This window comes from Lampetra planeri, chromosome 49 (assembly GCF_965212315.1).
Source record: "Lampetra planeri chromosome 49, kcLamPlan1.2.h2, whole genome shotgun sequence".
NCBI lineage: Eukaryota > Metazoa > Chordata > Hyperoartia > Petromyzontiformes > Petromyzontidae > Lampetra > Lampetra planeri.
This window is the reverse complement of record NC_136155.1, coordinates 6,502,108-6,517,167: the sequence shown is the minus strand read 5'-3', so window position 1 is coordinate 6,517,167 and position 15,060 is coordinate 6,502,108. Positions and strand designations below refer to the sequence as shown.

The 15,060-nt window shown below is 45.8% G+C and overlaps 1 protein-coding gene across 4 annotated transcripts in view; it reads right to left on the bottom strand.

Moving 5' to 3' along the window:
* LOC144733914 (regulator of G-protein signaling 8-like) overlaps nucleotides 1-15,060 on the bottom strand; it is a 163,853-nt gene that overhangs the window by 30,154 nt on the left and 118,639 nt on the right. For 3 of the 4 annotated variants that reach the window (XM_078615921.1, XM_078615922.1, XM_078615923.1), the window contains 2 exons: nucleotides 13,006-13,540; nucleotides 11,048-11,319 (listed from right to left, as the gene is read on the bottom strand). In XM_078615921.1, coding sequence (XP_078472047.1) covers nucleotides 11,048-11,319; nucleotides 13,006-13,540 — 807 coding nt within the window. Of the gene's footprint in view, nucleotides 1-11,047; nucleotides 11,320-13,005; nucleotides 13,541-13,936; nucleotides 14,258-15,060 lie in introns of those variants that run through there. The other variant, XM_078615924.1, reaches the window with a different exon arrangement.

The following is a 15,060-nucleotide window of genomic DNA, read 5'->3' as shown; positions in this document are numbered from 1 at the left end:
TTAATTACGCATATTAAGGATTTATAGTGAAACACTTTGTTTTTAGGGGTTATACTTATTTTATATAAAGAAGAGCTTCATCAATTCACTGAATTCCCTCTCGAAGAATAATAATTTTAGGATAAGAAAACCAACAACTCGGCACGATGTTCCCGCCTCGCTTGTTATTTTCACAAACGTTTACTTTTAGCGTTCTATTTTCCCAGAATCATAGTAAATTGTTGCTACCGGCATCATGAGATTAAACAAAAAAAAAACATCCAAGCTCTCACAACTAGCAGTGAGTTTATTTTGTTTGGCCAGGTGAGAACTGAAGAGACCAGGATTATTCTCGGTGTTGAGATGTTAACTACCTCGCCCAGTATACAGGATGTCTGTACATTTGGAGTTTGTGTGTTCTCCCCGTGGTCGCGTGAACATAATTCCGGTTTTTCCCACCACATTTAGAAGTATTTGGCTGCTATACATTTCCATGTCATAAGCCACTTTGTTGAGCTATCATTTAATATCCAGATCGCTTCTTGAAAAGAGCTATATATTGCTCAGTGGCTTTACCTGGTAAAATATGTATATATTTTTTTTAAATAATTTAATTTGCAAAGGTGACCTGAGTCATTCATCTGACGGTAGTTGCGGCGATGACCGCTGCATGCACAATCCCAATGGAGTAATTTGCGGTGTAATTTTCGAATTTGTTAAATTTGGACACCTTAAACCGGCACACAATGGTCCACTCTTGCGAATTCCGTCAAAGGATCATTCTACGTCCAATGTGAAGCAGCTGGCGTGTAGCATTATCGTGGTTACTACAAGAGCAGCAATAACCAGGGTGGCCGCTAGATTCGAACCGAGAACGTCTGCAACGAGCGGCGAACGTGCTACAGCTGCGTCACCGCTCACAATGAATAGGTCTCCGATTAGCATGGTTGACTATGTACGGTGCGAAATAAGTTCAACGTACACACAAACATAAACCCTGTCTTAGGAAACCGGCTCTGAAAATCTCATCACTTCGGAATTCCATTAGCAAGGACTCTTGTTCGGTCGAGGTGGCACATGTTTTTTTTCATTCTCTACAAATCGTGTACAAGATGTGGCAATCAAAAGGAATATATTAAACCTTACACAATAAATATTTCAAATAGAGACAACGCAATTCTTCAAATATGTTTTTTTATGCCATAGTTTCAACTCAAAGCGGTCCAGTTGGTTGATGAATCAACGCTCACCGACTCACTCCAGCCACTTACTGACCAGTGCTCAGTTGGCTCCCTATCACTCTTCTATCACTACTACCACGGATACTGTTCCCCATGAAAATTGCTCAATGATTCCTCCACTCACGTTGAGAACTCGGCCTCCCAAACTCTCACTGTTTCATTTGATCCACACTGCTCAGCCACCACCCTGCTGGCCACAACATCACACTCGCCCAGTCACTAACTCACCGATTCACTCACTCAACCCGCTCGCTCACCACACTGCAGGCCACAGCGATACACTCACCTAGTCACTAACTCACCAGTTCACTCACTCAACACGCTCGCTCACCACACGGCAGGTCACAGCATCACACTCACCCAGTCACTAACACACCGATTCACTCACTCAACACGCTCGCTCACCACACTGCAGGCCACAGCGTCACACTCACCCAGTCACTAACTCACCAGTTCACTCACTCAACACGCTCGCTCACCACACTGCAGGCCACAGCGTCACACTCACCCAGTCCCTAACTCACCAGTTCACTCACTCAACCCGCTCGCTCACCACACTGCAGGCCACAGCGTCACACTCACCCAGTCACTAACTCACCAATTCACTCACTCAACCCGCTCGCTCAACCACAATGCAGGGCACAGCGTCACACTCACTCTGTCAATAACTCACCAGTTCACTCACTCAACACGCTCGCTCACCACACTGCAGGCCACAGCGTCACACTCACCCAGTCCCTAACTCACCAGTTCACTCACTCAACCCGCTCGCTCAACCACAATGCAGGGCACAGCGTCACACTCACTCTGTCAATAACTCACCAGTTCACTCACTCAACACGCTCGCTCACCACACTGCAGGCCACAGCGTCACACTCACCCAGTCCCTAACTCACCAGTTCACTCACTCAACCCGCTCGCTCACCACACGGCAGGGCACAGCGATACACTCACCCAGTCACTAACTCACCGATTCACTCACTCAACATGCTCGCTCTCCACACTGCAGGCCACAGCGACACACTCACTCAGTCACTAGCTCATCAGTTCACTCACTCAACACGCTCGCTCACCACACCGCAGGCCACAACACTTCTCTTCCTGCTTATTCCCTCACACTTTGGAATTCCCTCCCATCGTATCTTTTTTTTCTAAATTCTTATTATAACCTTGCTCAATTGAAGGAATGTGTGAACTAATCTATCACAACTTCAATCGTGTTATTTGTTGCCGACCGACTGGGGTTTTAGAACACTTGAGTAATTAAACAGAGACTGACTGACACCACCAATTCACAAGACTTGAGAATTCGATTTAGTCACAGATGGCAGCCTGGATGCAAACCCTGGAATTCAGCAATGCTGGTTTAATGCTCTGGCATAGTGTTAAGCTCTCTGAGTAATCCTGACAAATATTGCATGACTTTTATGAACAGGGAACGGATATTGCCACTTAACTCTCCTTATATTTTATTAACGTCATTTCACACATGCAGGTTGCCATTATCTTCCAAGAGCAAATTTCCCAGGCCAACATTTATGAGGATGCGATGCACATGACGGGCTTTAAAATGTGGCCGGCAGTGATCCATTAAAGTGCATTACTCACGTCACGTTCACGAGTTCCTATGTAAGGAGACCTCACTGGGTTTATTTATTGTATCCGGTCAGGTGGCTCAGCAGTTGCAGAGTGAGTGGCTCGCAATCAGAAGGTTGCGCGTTCAAATCCTGGTCTGGGGTTGACCCAGCCCATCATCCCTTCGGGGTCGATTAAAAGGGTACCACTATGTGGGGAAGTCAACGGTGGTTGTCCTATGGATAGACATGCCCTTGCCATAGCAATGTGGAACTTCCATCACCGGTACAGCACTGTAAAAACAGGATAGTGAGCACTGCTTCAATGATCATTTGAGCAATGATTCACTTTGGCTTGGTACTTTAAAATACTCATTTTGCCCTGAGCCGTTACTCTGTTACTCCCAACAATCAGCGCAGAAATATACTATGACTATGCCGTGATGACACAAGCTTTGATACAAATCGGCTTAACAGCCAATGAATGCCATCTCTTTTATCTGCAATTAAATTAGAGTCAGGCCCTTGCGGCATATTGTAGTATTACGTTAAGTCATGATGAAATCAGGTACAACAATTACATTGTACATTTTCCAGAATGCACTGACTGTATGAACTTATTTGCGTGTGCTTTGTAAGGGAGGCCTGTCACCCCGTTGTTTCATGGGCAAATCTGCGTGTCGAACGATCTGCAATTGTTACATTTTCACAGGCAAATATATTGTTGGTGGATTTTTCTAGCAAATAGTTAAAAAAAACAATTAATAAGTTATGCTAGCCTGAAGAGGAAAAATTATGTAATACAGGTAGTCCCCGAGTTACGATGGTCCGGCTTACGATATTTCGATCTTACGATGGCGATAGCGATATGACAAAATTGCCATCAACAACCTAACATCGTTCAAGTATGCAGACGACGGACAGAATCTTGGCGAGTACAGTACAGTATGATACGTTACGATACGTGCAATGCCCTGTATGATACGTAGCTTTAGTGATTTCATTTTAAGGTTACCACGATACGATACGTTCAATGCATGTTAAAGTTTTCATAGCAGACAGGATTGTTTCCTGAAAAAAACTTTCTATTAAATTGCAGTTCATATAGGTAGGCTAAGAATTTACATAGTTTTTTTTACTTTACATTTTACTGTGCAATACAGTATTGTAATTAATAAATACATACAGTATATAGTTTATACAGTACGGTACTGTAAATTGCTCTGTTTTGCTAAATTATCACCATTCTTTAAGACTCCTGGGTAGGCTAGGCCATCTTCGACTTACGATATTTTTGACTTACGATGGGGTCGTCGTAACGCATCTCCATCGTAAGTCGAGGACTACCTGTAATCGGATCGTGTTGGGCAATGACGCTTGTTCATAGTAGAGAAACAGAGGCAAGAGAGATGTAGTTAATAATAGTTGAGACACTGCACTATCCACCATATATATACCATGGGGCCCTGCTGGCCAATTCGTTTACAGATCGTTTCTAGCTACATTGTAAGCCACCTTAAATCGACATATGGACAGTAACCCACTACAGTAGTAGATGCTTAGTAATAGACTAACCATCCAAAGAATTCTAGATTTGAAGCTTTCGTGACTGCAAGGATTCATATTCTTAGGTTTTTTCGGTAAAGTCACGTAGGTAAAAAATTTTAAATTAATAAAAGTAAAATTAAAATAAAATTAAAATCACGACGTTTCGGAGGCAACACAAGCTTCCGTCTTCAGGTGGAACCGTCACAGCACGCTCGCTGTATCAAGTGAGAGAAATTCCAAGAAAACAGTCCTTGTATATATACTGGTTGAGGGTGGGAGGAGCCAAGGTAGGCCCTGAATATTATTTTTGTGAGGTTCGGTGCGGCTAAAGCACGCTGTTTATTTTACTTTTATTAATTCTAACCATCCAAAGGTTTAACAAAATAAAACATAAAAGTGCACGTAAATTCATATTCACGCAGCGAGTAAAAACCTTCTAGGAAGCCAGTGGTCTATCTCGCCGATGTTAGTCAATGGATATATTAATAATTTTTGACGTGCTGGTGTTAATTGCGAGCCTGAAGTGACAACATGATTGGCAATCTTCCTCAAAGGAAAACAAAGTTGAGCGCACCCACCGCATTTACTTCGCAGCGTGACAAATGTTGAGGGTGCAAATTGATTGCCACCTGACGTTGCTGTAATACAGGTAGTCCCCGAGTTACGATGGTCCGGCTTACGATATTTCGATCTTACGATGGCGATAGCGATATGACAAAATTGCCATCAACAACCTAACATCGTTCAAGTATGCAGACGACGGACAGAATCTTGGCGAGTACAGTACAGTATGATACGTTACGATACGTGCAATGCCCTGTATGATACGTAGCTTTAGTGATTTCATTTTAAGGTTACCACGATACGATACGTTCAATGCATGTTAAAGTTTTCATAGCAGACAGGATTGTTTCCTGAAAAAAACTTTCTATTAAATTGCAGTTCATATAGGTAGGCTAAGAATTTACATAGTTTTTTTTACTTTACATTTTACTGTGCAATACAGTATTGTAATTAATAAATACATACAGTATATAGTTTATACAGTACGGTACTGTAAATTGCTCTGTTTTGCTAAATTATCACCATTCTTTAAGACTCCTGGGTAGGCTAGGCCATCTTCGACTTACGATATTTTTGACTTACGATGGGGTCGTCGTAACGCATCTCCATCGTAAGTCGAGGACTACCTGTAATCGGATCGTGTTGGGCAATGACGCTTGTTCATAGTAGAGAAACAGAGGCAAGAGAGATGTAGTTAATAATAGTTGAGACACTGCACTATCCACCATATATATACCATGGGGCCCTGCTGGCCAATTCGTTTACAGATCGTTTCTAGCTACATTGTAAGCCACCTTAAATCGACATATGGACAGTAACCCACTACAGTAGTAGATGCTTAGTAATAGACTAACCATCCAAAGAATTCTAGATTTGAAGCTTTCGTGACTGCAAGGATTCATATTCTTAGGTTTTTTCGGTAAAGTCACGTAGGTAAAAATTTTTAAATTAATAAAAGTAAAATTAAAATAAAATTAAAATCACGACGTTTCGGAGGCAACACAAGCTTCCGTCTTCAGGTGGAACCGTCACAGCACGCTCGCTGTATCAAGTGAGAGAAATTCCAAGAAAACAGTCCTTGTATATATACTGGTTGAGGGTGGGAGGAGCCAAGGTAGGCCCTGAATATTATTTTTGTAAGGTTCGGTGCGGCTGAAGCACGCTGTTTATTTTACTTTTATTAATTCTAACCATCCAAAGGTTTAACAAAATAAAACATAAAAGTGCACGTAAATTCATATTCACGCAGCGAGTAAAAACCTTCTAGGAAGCCAGTGGTCTATCTCGCCGATGTTAGTCAATGGATATATTAATAATTTTTGACGTGCTGGTGTTAATTGCGAGCCTGAAGTGACAACATGATTGGCAATCTTCCTCAAAGGAAAACAAAGTTGAGCGCACCCACCGCATTTACTTCGCAGCGTGACAAATGTTGAGGGTGCAAATTGATTGCCACCTGACGTTGCACCGTGTGCCAAAGAGTTTTAGTTCAAACAACAACAAAAAAACTGCAATCCTATGGGAAACGCTGTTCGTTGCGGCCACCTGGCCGGCTATATAAAGACTGTGGCGGGGGGCTACATTTCGCAACGTGTGACGGCGATGTGCAAATAAATCCGTGTTATTTGTTGCACCTCCTCGCGCTTTGACGTGTGTCCTGCACAGAAACTTGCCCAACGATTCTCCAACTCGCCAACATTAAGTTTACGACCTCTTCTTCGCCAAAGTAAACGCACATTTTCGTTCTGCTGCCGTTTCAAGCACGGCAACCCTGACGATACCCTGCAGTGATTATTTTGACAAGGGCGCTGCTGTGGTGTGACGGTTAACACGCTGGACTTGCAAATCCAGAGGTTGCCGGTTACATTTCATCTCGAGGCACGGCAGTTAAAGGGATGGGGCAGGTTTATTGCATCTTACTGCCTCTGTCCACACAGCAGTATAGCTGATGGGCAGGTCAAGTGAGGTGGGATAAAGTGTGGGTACAACCACACCCTCCAATACATCTGGCCAGGGTGGAAGAGTAGGCCAAAGCACTCTCGAGAGGGGATCTCTAAAGTCCCCTCTAGTTGGAGGCCCTTCCATCAGCAGTGGTGTGAGCAAGAAATTCCAGGGCTGCGCCTTTACGCTTTTACCCATGAACCAAGTTTGTCTAAAGACCCCGCCACCCAAGAGTCTGAAGACACGTTTTTACGAGGGTCCTGCTGCATTGGGGGGGGGAGTGGTGCGTGGAAAAACATTTCCACGAATTCGTTTTTTGGGAGGGGATTTAGGAGTGCCCGTTAAAAAGAAATAAACCTCACTCATTCAAATAGGTGAAAGATGCCCAGAACTCCACAGAGCGAGAGAGTTAAGAATCCACTGCCGCCCTGTGAATGTCCTAGCCACCCCACAATGTCGCCGGGCTAGGCCAGTGCGGAGAATTTCAAGAGAGATTGAATCATGTTACACCGGCAGCCTCTCCATTTTCAAGAACAATGTTGGTTGTTTTCGTTTGTATTAAACATGCGCAAAGCATCACGCGGCAGCATGTCCCCCAGAACTGGCCCAAATGAACGCGTCGATCTCGTTAACATTCGGCTCAGGCGAACAAGCCCCCAGATCTATTTGGCCAATAAACTACCACGATATGCACAGCCTTTGCTTCAGCTATCATAACGATTATTGTTAATCTGACGAAGGCCTAATCATTATCAGCCATGATCTATCATCTGCCGGATGCAATGCTCCCCAAGCTGTCGCCATTCTGCAACTCCGCTGGACACGGTTGGCTACGTATGGTGCGAAAAAAATTCAACATGCACGCATACACCTCTCACGGTCCTGTGATATCTCTGCCATGGACTCATTCTAGATGTGAAGCTTTCGTGACTGCAAGGATTCATACTCTTAGTTCTTTCGGTAAAGTCACGTAGGAAAAAAATGAAATTAAAATTAATAAAAAAAAATCACGACGTTTCGGAGGCAACACAAGCTTCCGTCTTCAGGTGAAACTGTCACAGCAAAATATCTGTATCACCTGAAGACGGAAGCTTGTGTTGCCTCCGAAACGTCGTAATTTTTTTGTTTTTATTTTTTATTAATTTTAATTTCATTCTCTGCCATGGACGTCATCTCGGGCGTGTTCCCTACTTTGGCTGCAACTCTGTCGTGGATAACTGCCGTGGATAACTGCCGTGAAAGCGATTCTTTATTCTAAATTGTATGTTGTTGTTATCTTCAAACAATCTCAGTATAGCTGCAAATACACGTTCTTATTTACTCATGCTTTTGTATGCTTCGTAACGACACGTCTATTTATTAATATTGATTCCCACGTCCGCGATACACACTGCAAATTAGATTTGTCACAATTTGCTTTCTATCGATTCATACAAGTTGCACGCAATGGGCTCACGTGACCCATCGAGAAAGTCGAGGCTGCCTATATCCATGCGAGGCCACTTGTTTCTCCCCGTGGAGTTTCACTCGGTTTTTACCCAGGACATCCTCACTGAGTCTCAAGACTCTTTTTCAGGAGGGTACTGCCAAGTATTTTGCAATAAGGGGCCAACGTTTCCTGAGACGCCAATTGACTACTGTCATTTGCAGGTCATGTTTCAGCATTGGGATATTTGGCTAATGCCAATTGCATTGTAGATATACTAGCTACGAGAGGAAGCCACAGAACCTGGAGGAAAGTCGTACAGAACAGGGGGAGAACACACAAACTCCCACACAGAACGGCTGCACGAGTTCGGCAATCGAACCCAGGCCCCCTTTTTGTTTTTGCTGTGAGGCGTGACGGTTGCCGCTGCGTCGTCACGTGTACAACTCCAGCAGGCCAAGTTGGCACTGGGCGTGGCACCGTTCAATGGCATGCCTTATCTCGTTTCTGTTCCAGGCCACGAAGAATGTACGCCGCCAGTGGAATCGTCACTTTGGCGCGCGGGTGAAACATGCAGCCGTTAAGTTGCGGCGCGCAGCGTATAAACGGTTCTGTTTGTCACTCTGCCTTAAATGGACACCCCTTCGCAAAGCATTTCAAATATCTGCTGCAGATACCATGTAAATAAGAGCGGTTAACCAATAGTCCAAAAACGTTCCAATGAATTGTGCGCAGAGCAGGAAAATTATGGATCGTGATAAACATACAGATAAACACGTACGGGAGGTTGTTTAAACTTCGTCCATCAATGCGCATTCCATATCAGTAGCGTTCGTTTGACAGGCTAGACCCTGCTGATGAAACCCAGGGACGTTGTAACCGGTCCAGGGTTTGGCTCGATGAAATAAATGCTACTGGGATAATTTGATTCGAAAAAAGCTGATGGCTGGCTGTTTGCAAAGGTTACGGTTCAGCCCTACAATTACCTGCTCACGCGAGAAGCGCCTCCACGTATGAGTGTCTTTTAGAGGGTATTTTAGCCTACTCATCCACGCTGGCAAGACGTCTTGGGAGAGACGGGAGTAGCCACAATTGACCCCACCGCACGCGTCTTGCCGTTTCTACTAATCGTGGTATACACATCGCTGTGTGGACTCGAGGTGGACGGTTTAACAAAATAAAAAACTTCTTCCGTCGTTTTAACCGCCGCGGTCGGGAGATGGAAACGACGACCTCTGGGCCGCAAGTCCGGTGCTAACGGCATCACACCACGGCAACGCGGAGGGATGCACGAAATTAAAATCTGGCATTCACTGTTGAAATACAATGGGGTAAGTCTATCCCTCTTTGCAAAATACATTAAAATGCATTAATACACAGAGTGTGTTTAATATACAGCAGTACATTTACAACCGATGGCCTGTGCAGAGCCTCTGTGGTAAACATTACACCACAGCAGAATCTCTGTCGATTAAATGTGGTAGTTTTTTGTTTTCACGCATTGGCAATTAAACTGGTTTAAAGAGTAATATATTTTTTTAATCTTCAAGCGTATCTTTCAAGAGGGTCCTACTTTGGGATATTTGACAAATTCCATTTCAAGGAGTGTTTTTGTGTGTGGGAGGAAACCAGAGCACACAGATGAACCCATTGACACGAGAGGTGATACTCAAAGCTTCACGGAGACCGGCTCAGGAACTCATCAGCTGCACTGCTTCCCCCTGGTTACCTTGCGTCCCAGTACGAGTTTCACAAATCTGCACAATCTACCAACTCTTGTCTCCAAAAAACACACTCGCCACATTCATCATCGAGTTTGTTGGTGGACACCGCCAAGCCGGGCATTCATGCGACTCGGATTCTACGTCAAAGAGTTTTCAGCGATTGTGTTGACAGATTGGAGTAGATAGCACGTGACTGGCAGCTATAGCCATTGCTGTATACTTGATGTGGTGTGCCGGATGCAGTGATATTCTCCAGGCTGCTGATTAGACTCCGAGGTGGCTCTACAAACTCTACAATGGGGGGAAGGGTGGGCGGGTGCGGGGACTGTCAAAAATGTAAAATGTATTAAATAGCTCCGTAATAATATTTGTCCTTTGGAAAATATCAATAAATAAACTATTTGCAGGGAGTGAGTTCGCGTTTTGGAGCGGGCGGGCGGAGGGAGCGTGGAAAGTGAATCACCCCTTCCTTGAGAGCAGGTGGATCGTGACTCACAGCCGCAGTCACAGCGAGAGGGAAGAGACTCTGAACGGGGTGCGCGGCTAGAGACTCCTAGACAGCTGCGGGTTAACAGGAGGTCGGCATGCAGGAGGTCGGGGGTTTGATCGCGACCCTATGGTCAACTCTATTATGCCTGTTCTATATGTGGAGTTTGCGTGTTCTCTCCGTAGCCGCGTGGATTTTCTATCCCGTGTCCCCCGGTTTTTCCCTTCCACATTATCGAAACATGCGTCTAGATCATTGAGATTATTTTGCTGCTGTAAATCTCCACGTGATTAGCCACTTCGTCGAGCTATCATTTGCGGCCAGGTCGCTTCTGAAAAAGAAACTAATAGCTGAGTGGGCTTTACCTGGTAAGATAAAAAAAAAATGTACTTTAATTTTTATATTTTTTTCAAGTGATTTGTTTACCTTTTGTATTGTTTTGTTGTTGTAACCTTCTGACCTGCCCCTACTGGACATCTGTGAAAATAAACAGCCGTATAGCTCATCCGATTCCCCGAGTACAAATGCATATTCTGATTCTGGATCCACCCTGGCGCTCTCACCTTCTTGAACTTGAGAAAGGGCGCGTAGAGCGTGGGGTTTGAGGCCGTCTTCTTCTTGTCGATGGAAGTGCCGGTGGCCACCCAGGGCGGGCCGAGGAGGCTCCAGTCGCTGCGGGTGGTGCTGTCGTCCCGCTGGGCGGAGGAGCCCAGCCTCCCCGAGACGTCCGTCGGCGACGGGGGAGTGCGCGTGTCCCTCAGCAGGTTGTTCTCGCTGTACGTACGGCGCCGCAGGGAGCCCTCGTCACGCGGGGACAGGAAACCTCCGCCCAGCGCTGCGGACACAAGCCCCAACGATGTTCAAACAATGCCCCAACGATGCCCCAAACGATGCCCCAAACGATGCCCCAACGATGCCCAAACGATGCCCCAACGATGCCCAAACGATGCCCCAACCAACTTTGCCAGAGAAGATGTTTAACACACAGCGCCAGGTGTTCGTTTGAGGTTGAATTCGCCCCAGGGGAGGCCTCGGAGTTGTTCAGATATCACTCTCCACCGATGTCAGCCGTGGACAGGAATCAAACTCAAGTTGACGATGGCAGTGCATGGACCACCTCCTCTGCAGCTGCGAGAACCCACGCAAACCTACGATGTTGCTGATTGGAGGGAAAATTATTGGATAATAGAGTCAACCATAGCTGGGATTTAAACTCATGCCTGAGAGCAACAAGCTTGCAGCTTTTAAGAAATGTGTAGCCAATGGCTCAGTGTCTCTATGATCAAACGAGATTTGGGTGACACTCATCACCATTTTTGGCCCTGAAGCAGTGGTGAAAAATCCACATATCTAAGTCACCAGTGGCTCTACTGTATATAATGTAGTCCTATTGACAATCACTGTTCAATTCCCACAGTGTTTAAAAAAAAGAATCTCTGACCATATATACTGAGAGAAATGGTCGCGCAGTGGTTAGCTACATGCGCTGCAAAGCCGCCAACTTAAGTTTGATTCCAGGCCACTGTTAACATCAGTGACGAGTTATATCTGAAAAGGTCTCGACTCCTCAAATCACCAACCCACGCTTGACTAGCAAGGTGAGGTATGGTCAAAGAAACCCATAACCGATGTGGTATGTGGAGACCTTCATTGAGTCGTGCAGTGACAAAGGGCTGTGATATATAAAATATAAAATAATCATGATATATTGTGTAAATAACCATTATATTATATACTAAAGCCCAAATTCTAATGCAGGTAAAAATAATGAAGGCTCATAATTGTATGTGAATACCAGCTGGAGGTTGACCTATCATCTCTCTGGGTTCAATAAAATGGGAATCATTTTGGGGTAAGTCAACAGTGGTCTTCACATAGATAAACTCACCCGCACCAAAGACATTTGGAATTTCAATGTAGGGTCACCGACAAAGATGAATTTCACACACCCCAACGATCGTTCATGAAGACACTTTTGTGCCTGTGAGCCAGTGGTGGAAATTCGAAATTACTATTACTCGTGTAAAACGTGTCAAAAGGTAAAGGTGTAACCCTGCAATTAATTGCTCACGCCACTGCACTAGAGGGAGCTCTATAGAGCCCCTCTATTGGGTGTATTTTGGCCTACTCTTCCACCTTGACCAGTCATCTTGGAAGAGGTGGTAGTACCCACATTTCCCTCCACCACACGCAGCCTTCTAGTCGACTGTGGTGTACTCATCTACAGAGGCTGGTGGGGAATGTATTAAACGTACCCATTGCTTCAACTGGCTCACACTTGCAGTGTGCTGTCTGTTATACCACAGCTGCATCCAACCCACCGATCTATTGTATGTATGTGTGTTGTAACTCTTTCCCATCGTACGGAGCCAACCGTGCTATTGCAGGTGAATGAAACGACCGAAAATTAAGTGACCCGGCAAAACCAAAAGACGGCGGTCGACTCTTGCAACGTTCCCCGCCAGACGCAGAACCCAAATGCGACGGGGCTAAGGCAGGCGAGCGGTCGGCACGCAAGCACCTCTCGGGCTGTCCACGTCGATCACGCCGTAGCGTGCCGGGAAGTCGGCGCAGGGCGTCACCGTCACCTCCACCGTCACGCTCGAGAGCCCCTCCACGCTCGCGCTCGTCCTGCGCCGGTCCGGCGTGTCCACCTCGTCGTGGTCGCAGCTGCTGGTGCTGCTGCTGTTGCTCCTGCTGCTTCTGCTGCTTCCGCCGCTGCTGCTCCTGCTGCTCCTGCTGCTGCCACCGCCGTCGCCGCTCCGGCTGCGCCCTCGGCTCTCCGGGTCGCTCTCGGACTCGTGCGCGGAGCGCGCAAGCTCCTCGACGGAGCGCGATCGACGGCCCACCCCGCCGCCGCGCATCGACACCGGCGGGATCTCCAGGAACACTCTGGGCAAGACGGAGCCGTGGCTACCACCGCCCGTTTCACCATCGACATGCCGGCCGTGGTGGCGGTGGTGGTGCTGGTGGTCGTCGGATGGCCGCGTTCCGAGCTCCATTGTCGACGAATCGTGGAGAATAACTGCCCCCTTCCTCGTACTCCGATGCCACTGCTGTTGTTGAAGTGACAAGTCAAGCAATACAATGGTAGTGTTAATTCTCAGAACACAATGTTAATCATTTTGTATTTTAGCTTAATTTTGAAAAAAAATAATCACGTAATTGTAATGTTTTTTCATGAGCAAAGCGCACATTTATTCAAAACAATTCCGCATTTTTTTCCTCTAAAGCAACGTTGCGTATTTTCAAACATCGGCGCGGTTCTTGGTGATTTTCAACGTTACCGCACATTAGCAGAAATGCACATCTCCCGTTCGGAGAAACAAGAGCCCGCGGTCAAAAAGAAAATCATCACGCAAAACGAAACAAAGCACGATAAAACAATCCATCCCCACCACCACCACTCACATACTGCGGCGACAACACAGAGACTGCCTTTCGCGACCCACCTATTTATATCCACAGCCCACCAAGCTCGGCCGCCACTGATAAATGATCCCTGCCTACTGTACGGCGAGCGATTCCTGTCCAGCGGTCGCATCCGCGTCCAAGTCAGAATCATCTGGTTTTTTTTTTTGGCAAAAAAGGCTATCAAGTTTTGTCACGCTCTCCCGTCAAACCAGTCGCGCTAGTTGGCCACCGCTGAGAGGGCGTTTACATTTCAGAGCAAATTGCTGCGGCTTTGCGGCTTGTGCAAGGTGTCGTAGGGCAACAAGGTACGACCTCGTGTCGCAACTTGGACAGCCATCGCCACACAATGGGTCACGGAGTTAAAGGCAACCCACTTAAAGGCCGAACGAAAGGGCATTCCGAAACTTAATTTCGCTCAAGGGGGCAAAGTCATTCGATGCTCAAACGGGTGCAGAGCTGCACTCGTGCCTATTGGTACTCCTGAAACAGAGGTGGACTTTCCACGAGGTTTTGGTGGTGGCCAGTTCATCCATGGAACAATTAACGTGTTTATAAAGCCATCATGAACAACTGAGTTTGTGATTTTAAGTGAAAGTATCAATGATAGCTTAACTGCGAGCACCTGTATATACACACAGTAAATGTGTCTCATCTTCTTACGTGTCGCTATTATTTGGCGTTGTGCAACGCCAACAGTATAAGGATGCGCGTCGTGCAAAAGTACTCCGCTTTGTAGCACTTTTAATGTTACATCAAAATAAGCAGCGTACGTATGTCCGATTAATCACTAAAATTTGCGTAAATGCCTGTACGTATTTAATTAGTGTATAGGATGCCCAGAAATATATCAATTATTAAAGCATCGTTTCTATTCTTTGTGCCTGACGATATATTCAGTAGCTAAATGCCACTGCCGAGGTCTGCGAGCCACGAGAGGGCTTCACGAAAAAAAGAAAAGTTTGTCTCGGTTTGCTACTCCTCCGTTGAAGGAGCGCAACACTCCAATATAGTCGAGATTTGATCTCGATTTGAAGCTTTCGTGACTGCAGGAATCCATACTCTTTGGTTCTTTCGGTAAAGTCACGTAGGTATAAAATTACCGAAAGAACCAAAGAGTACTCCAATACTGTATAGGTCACAGTTTGGGTTGCGTGACCAGTTG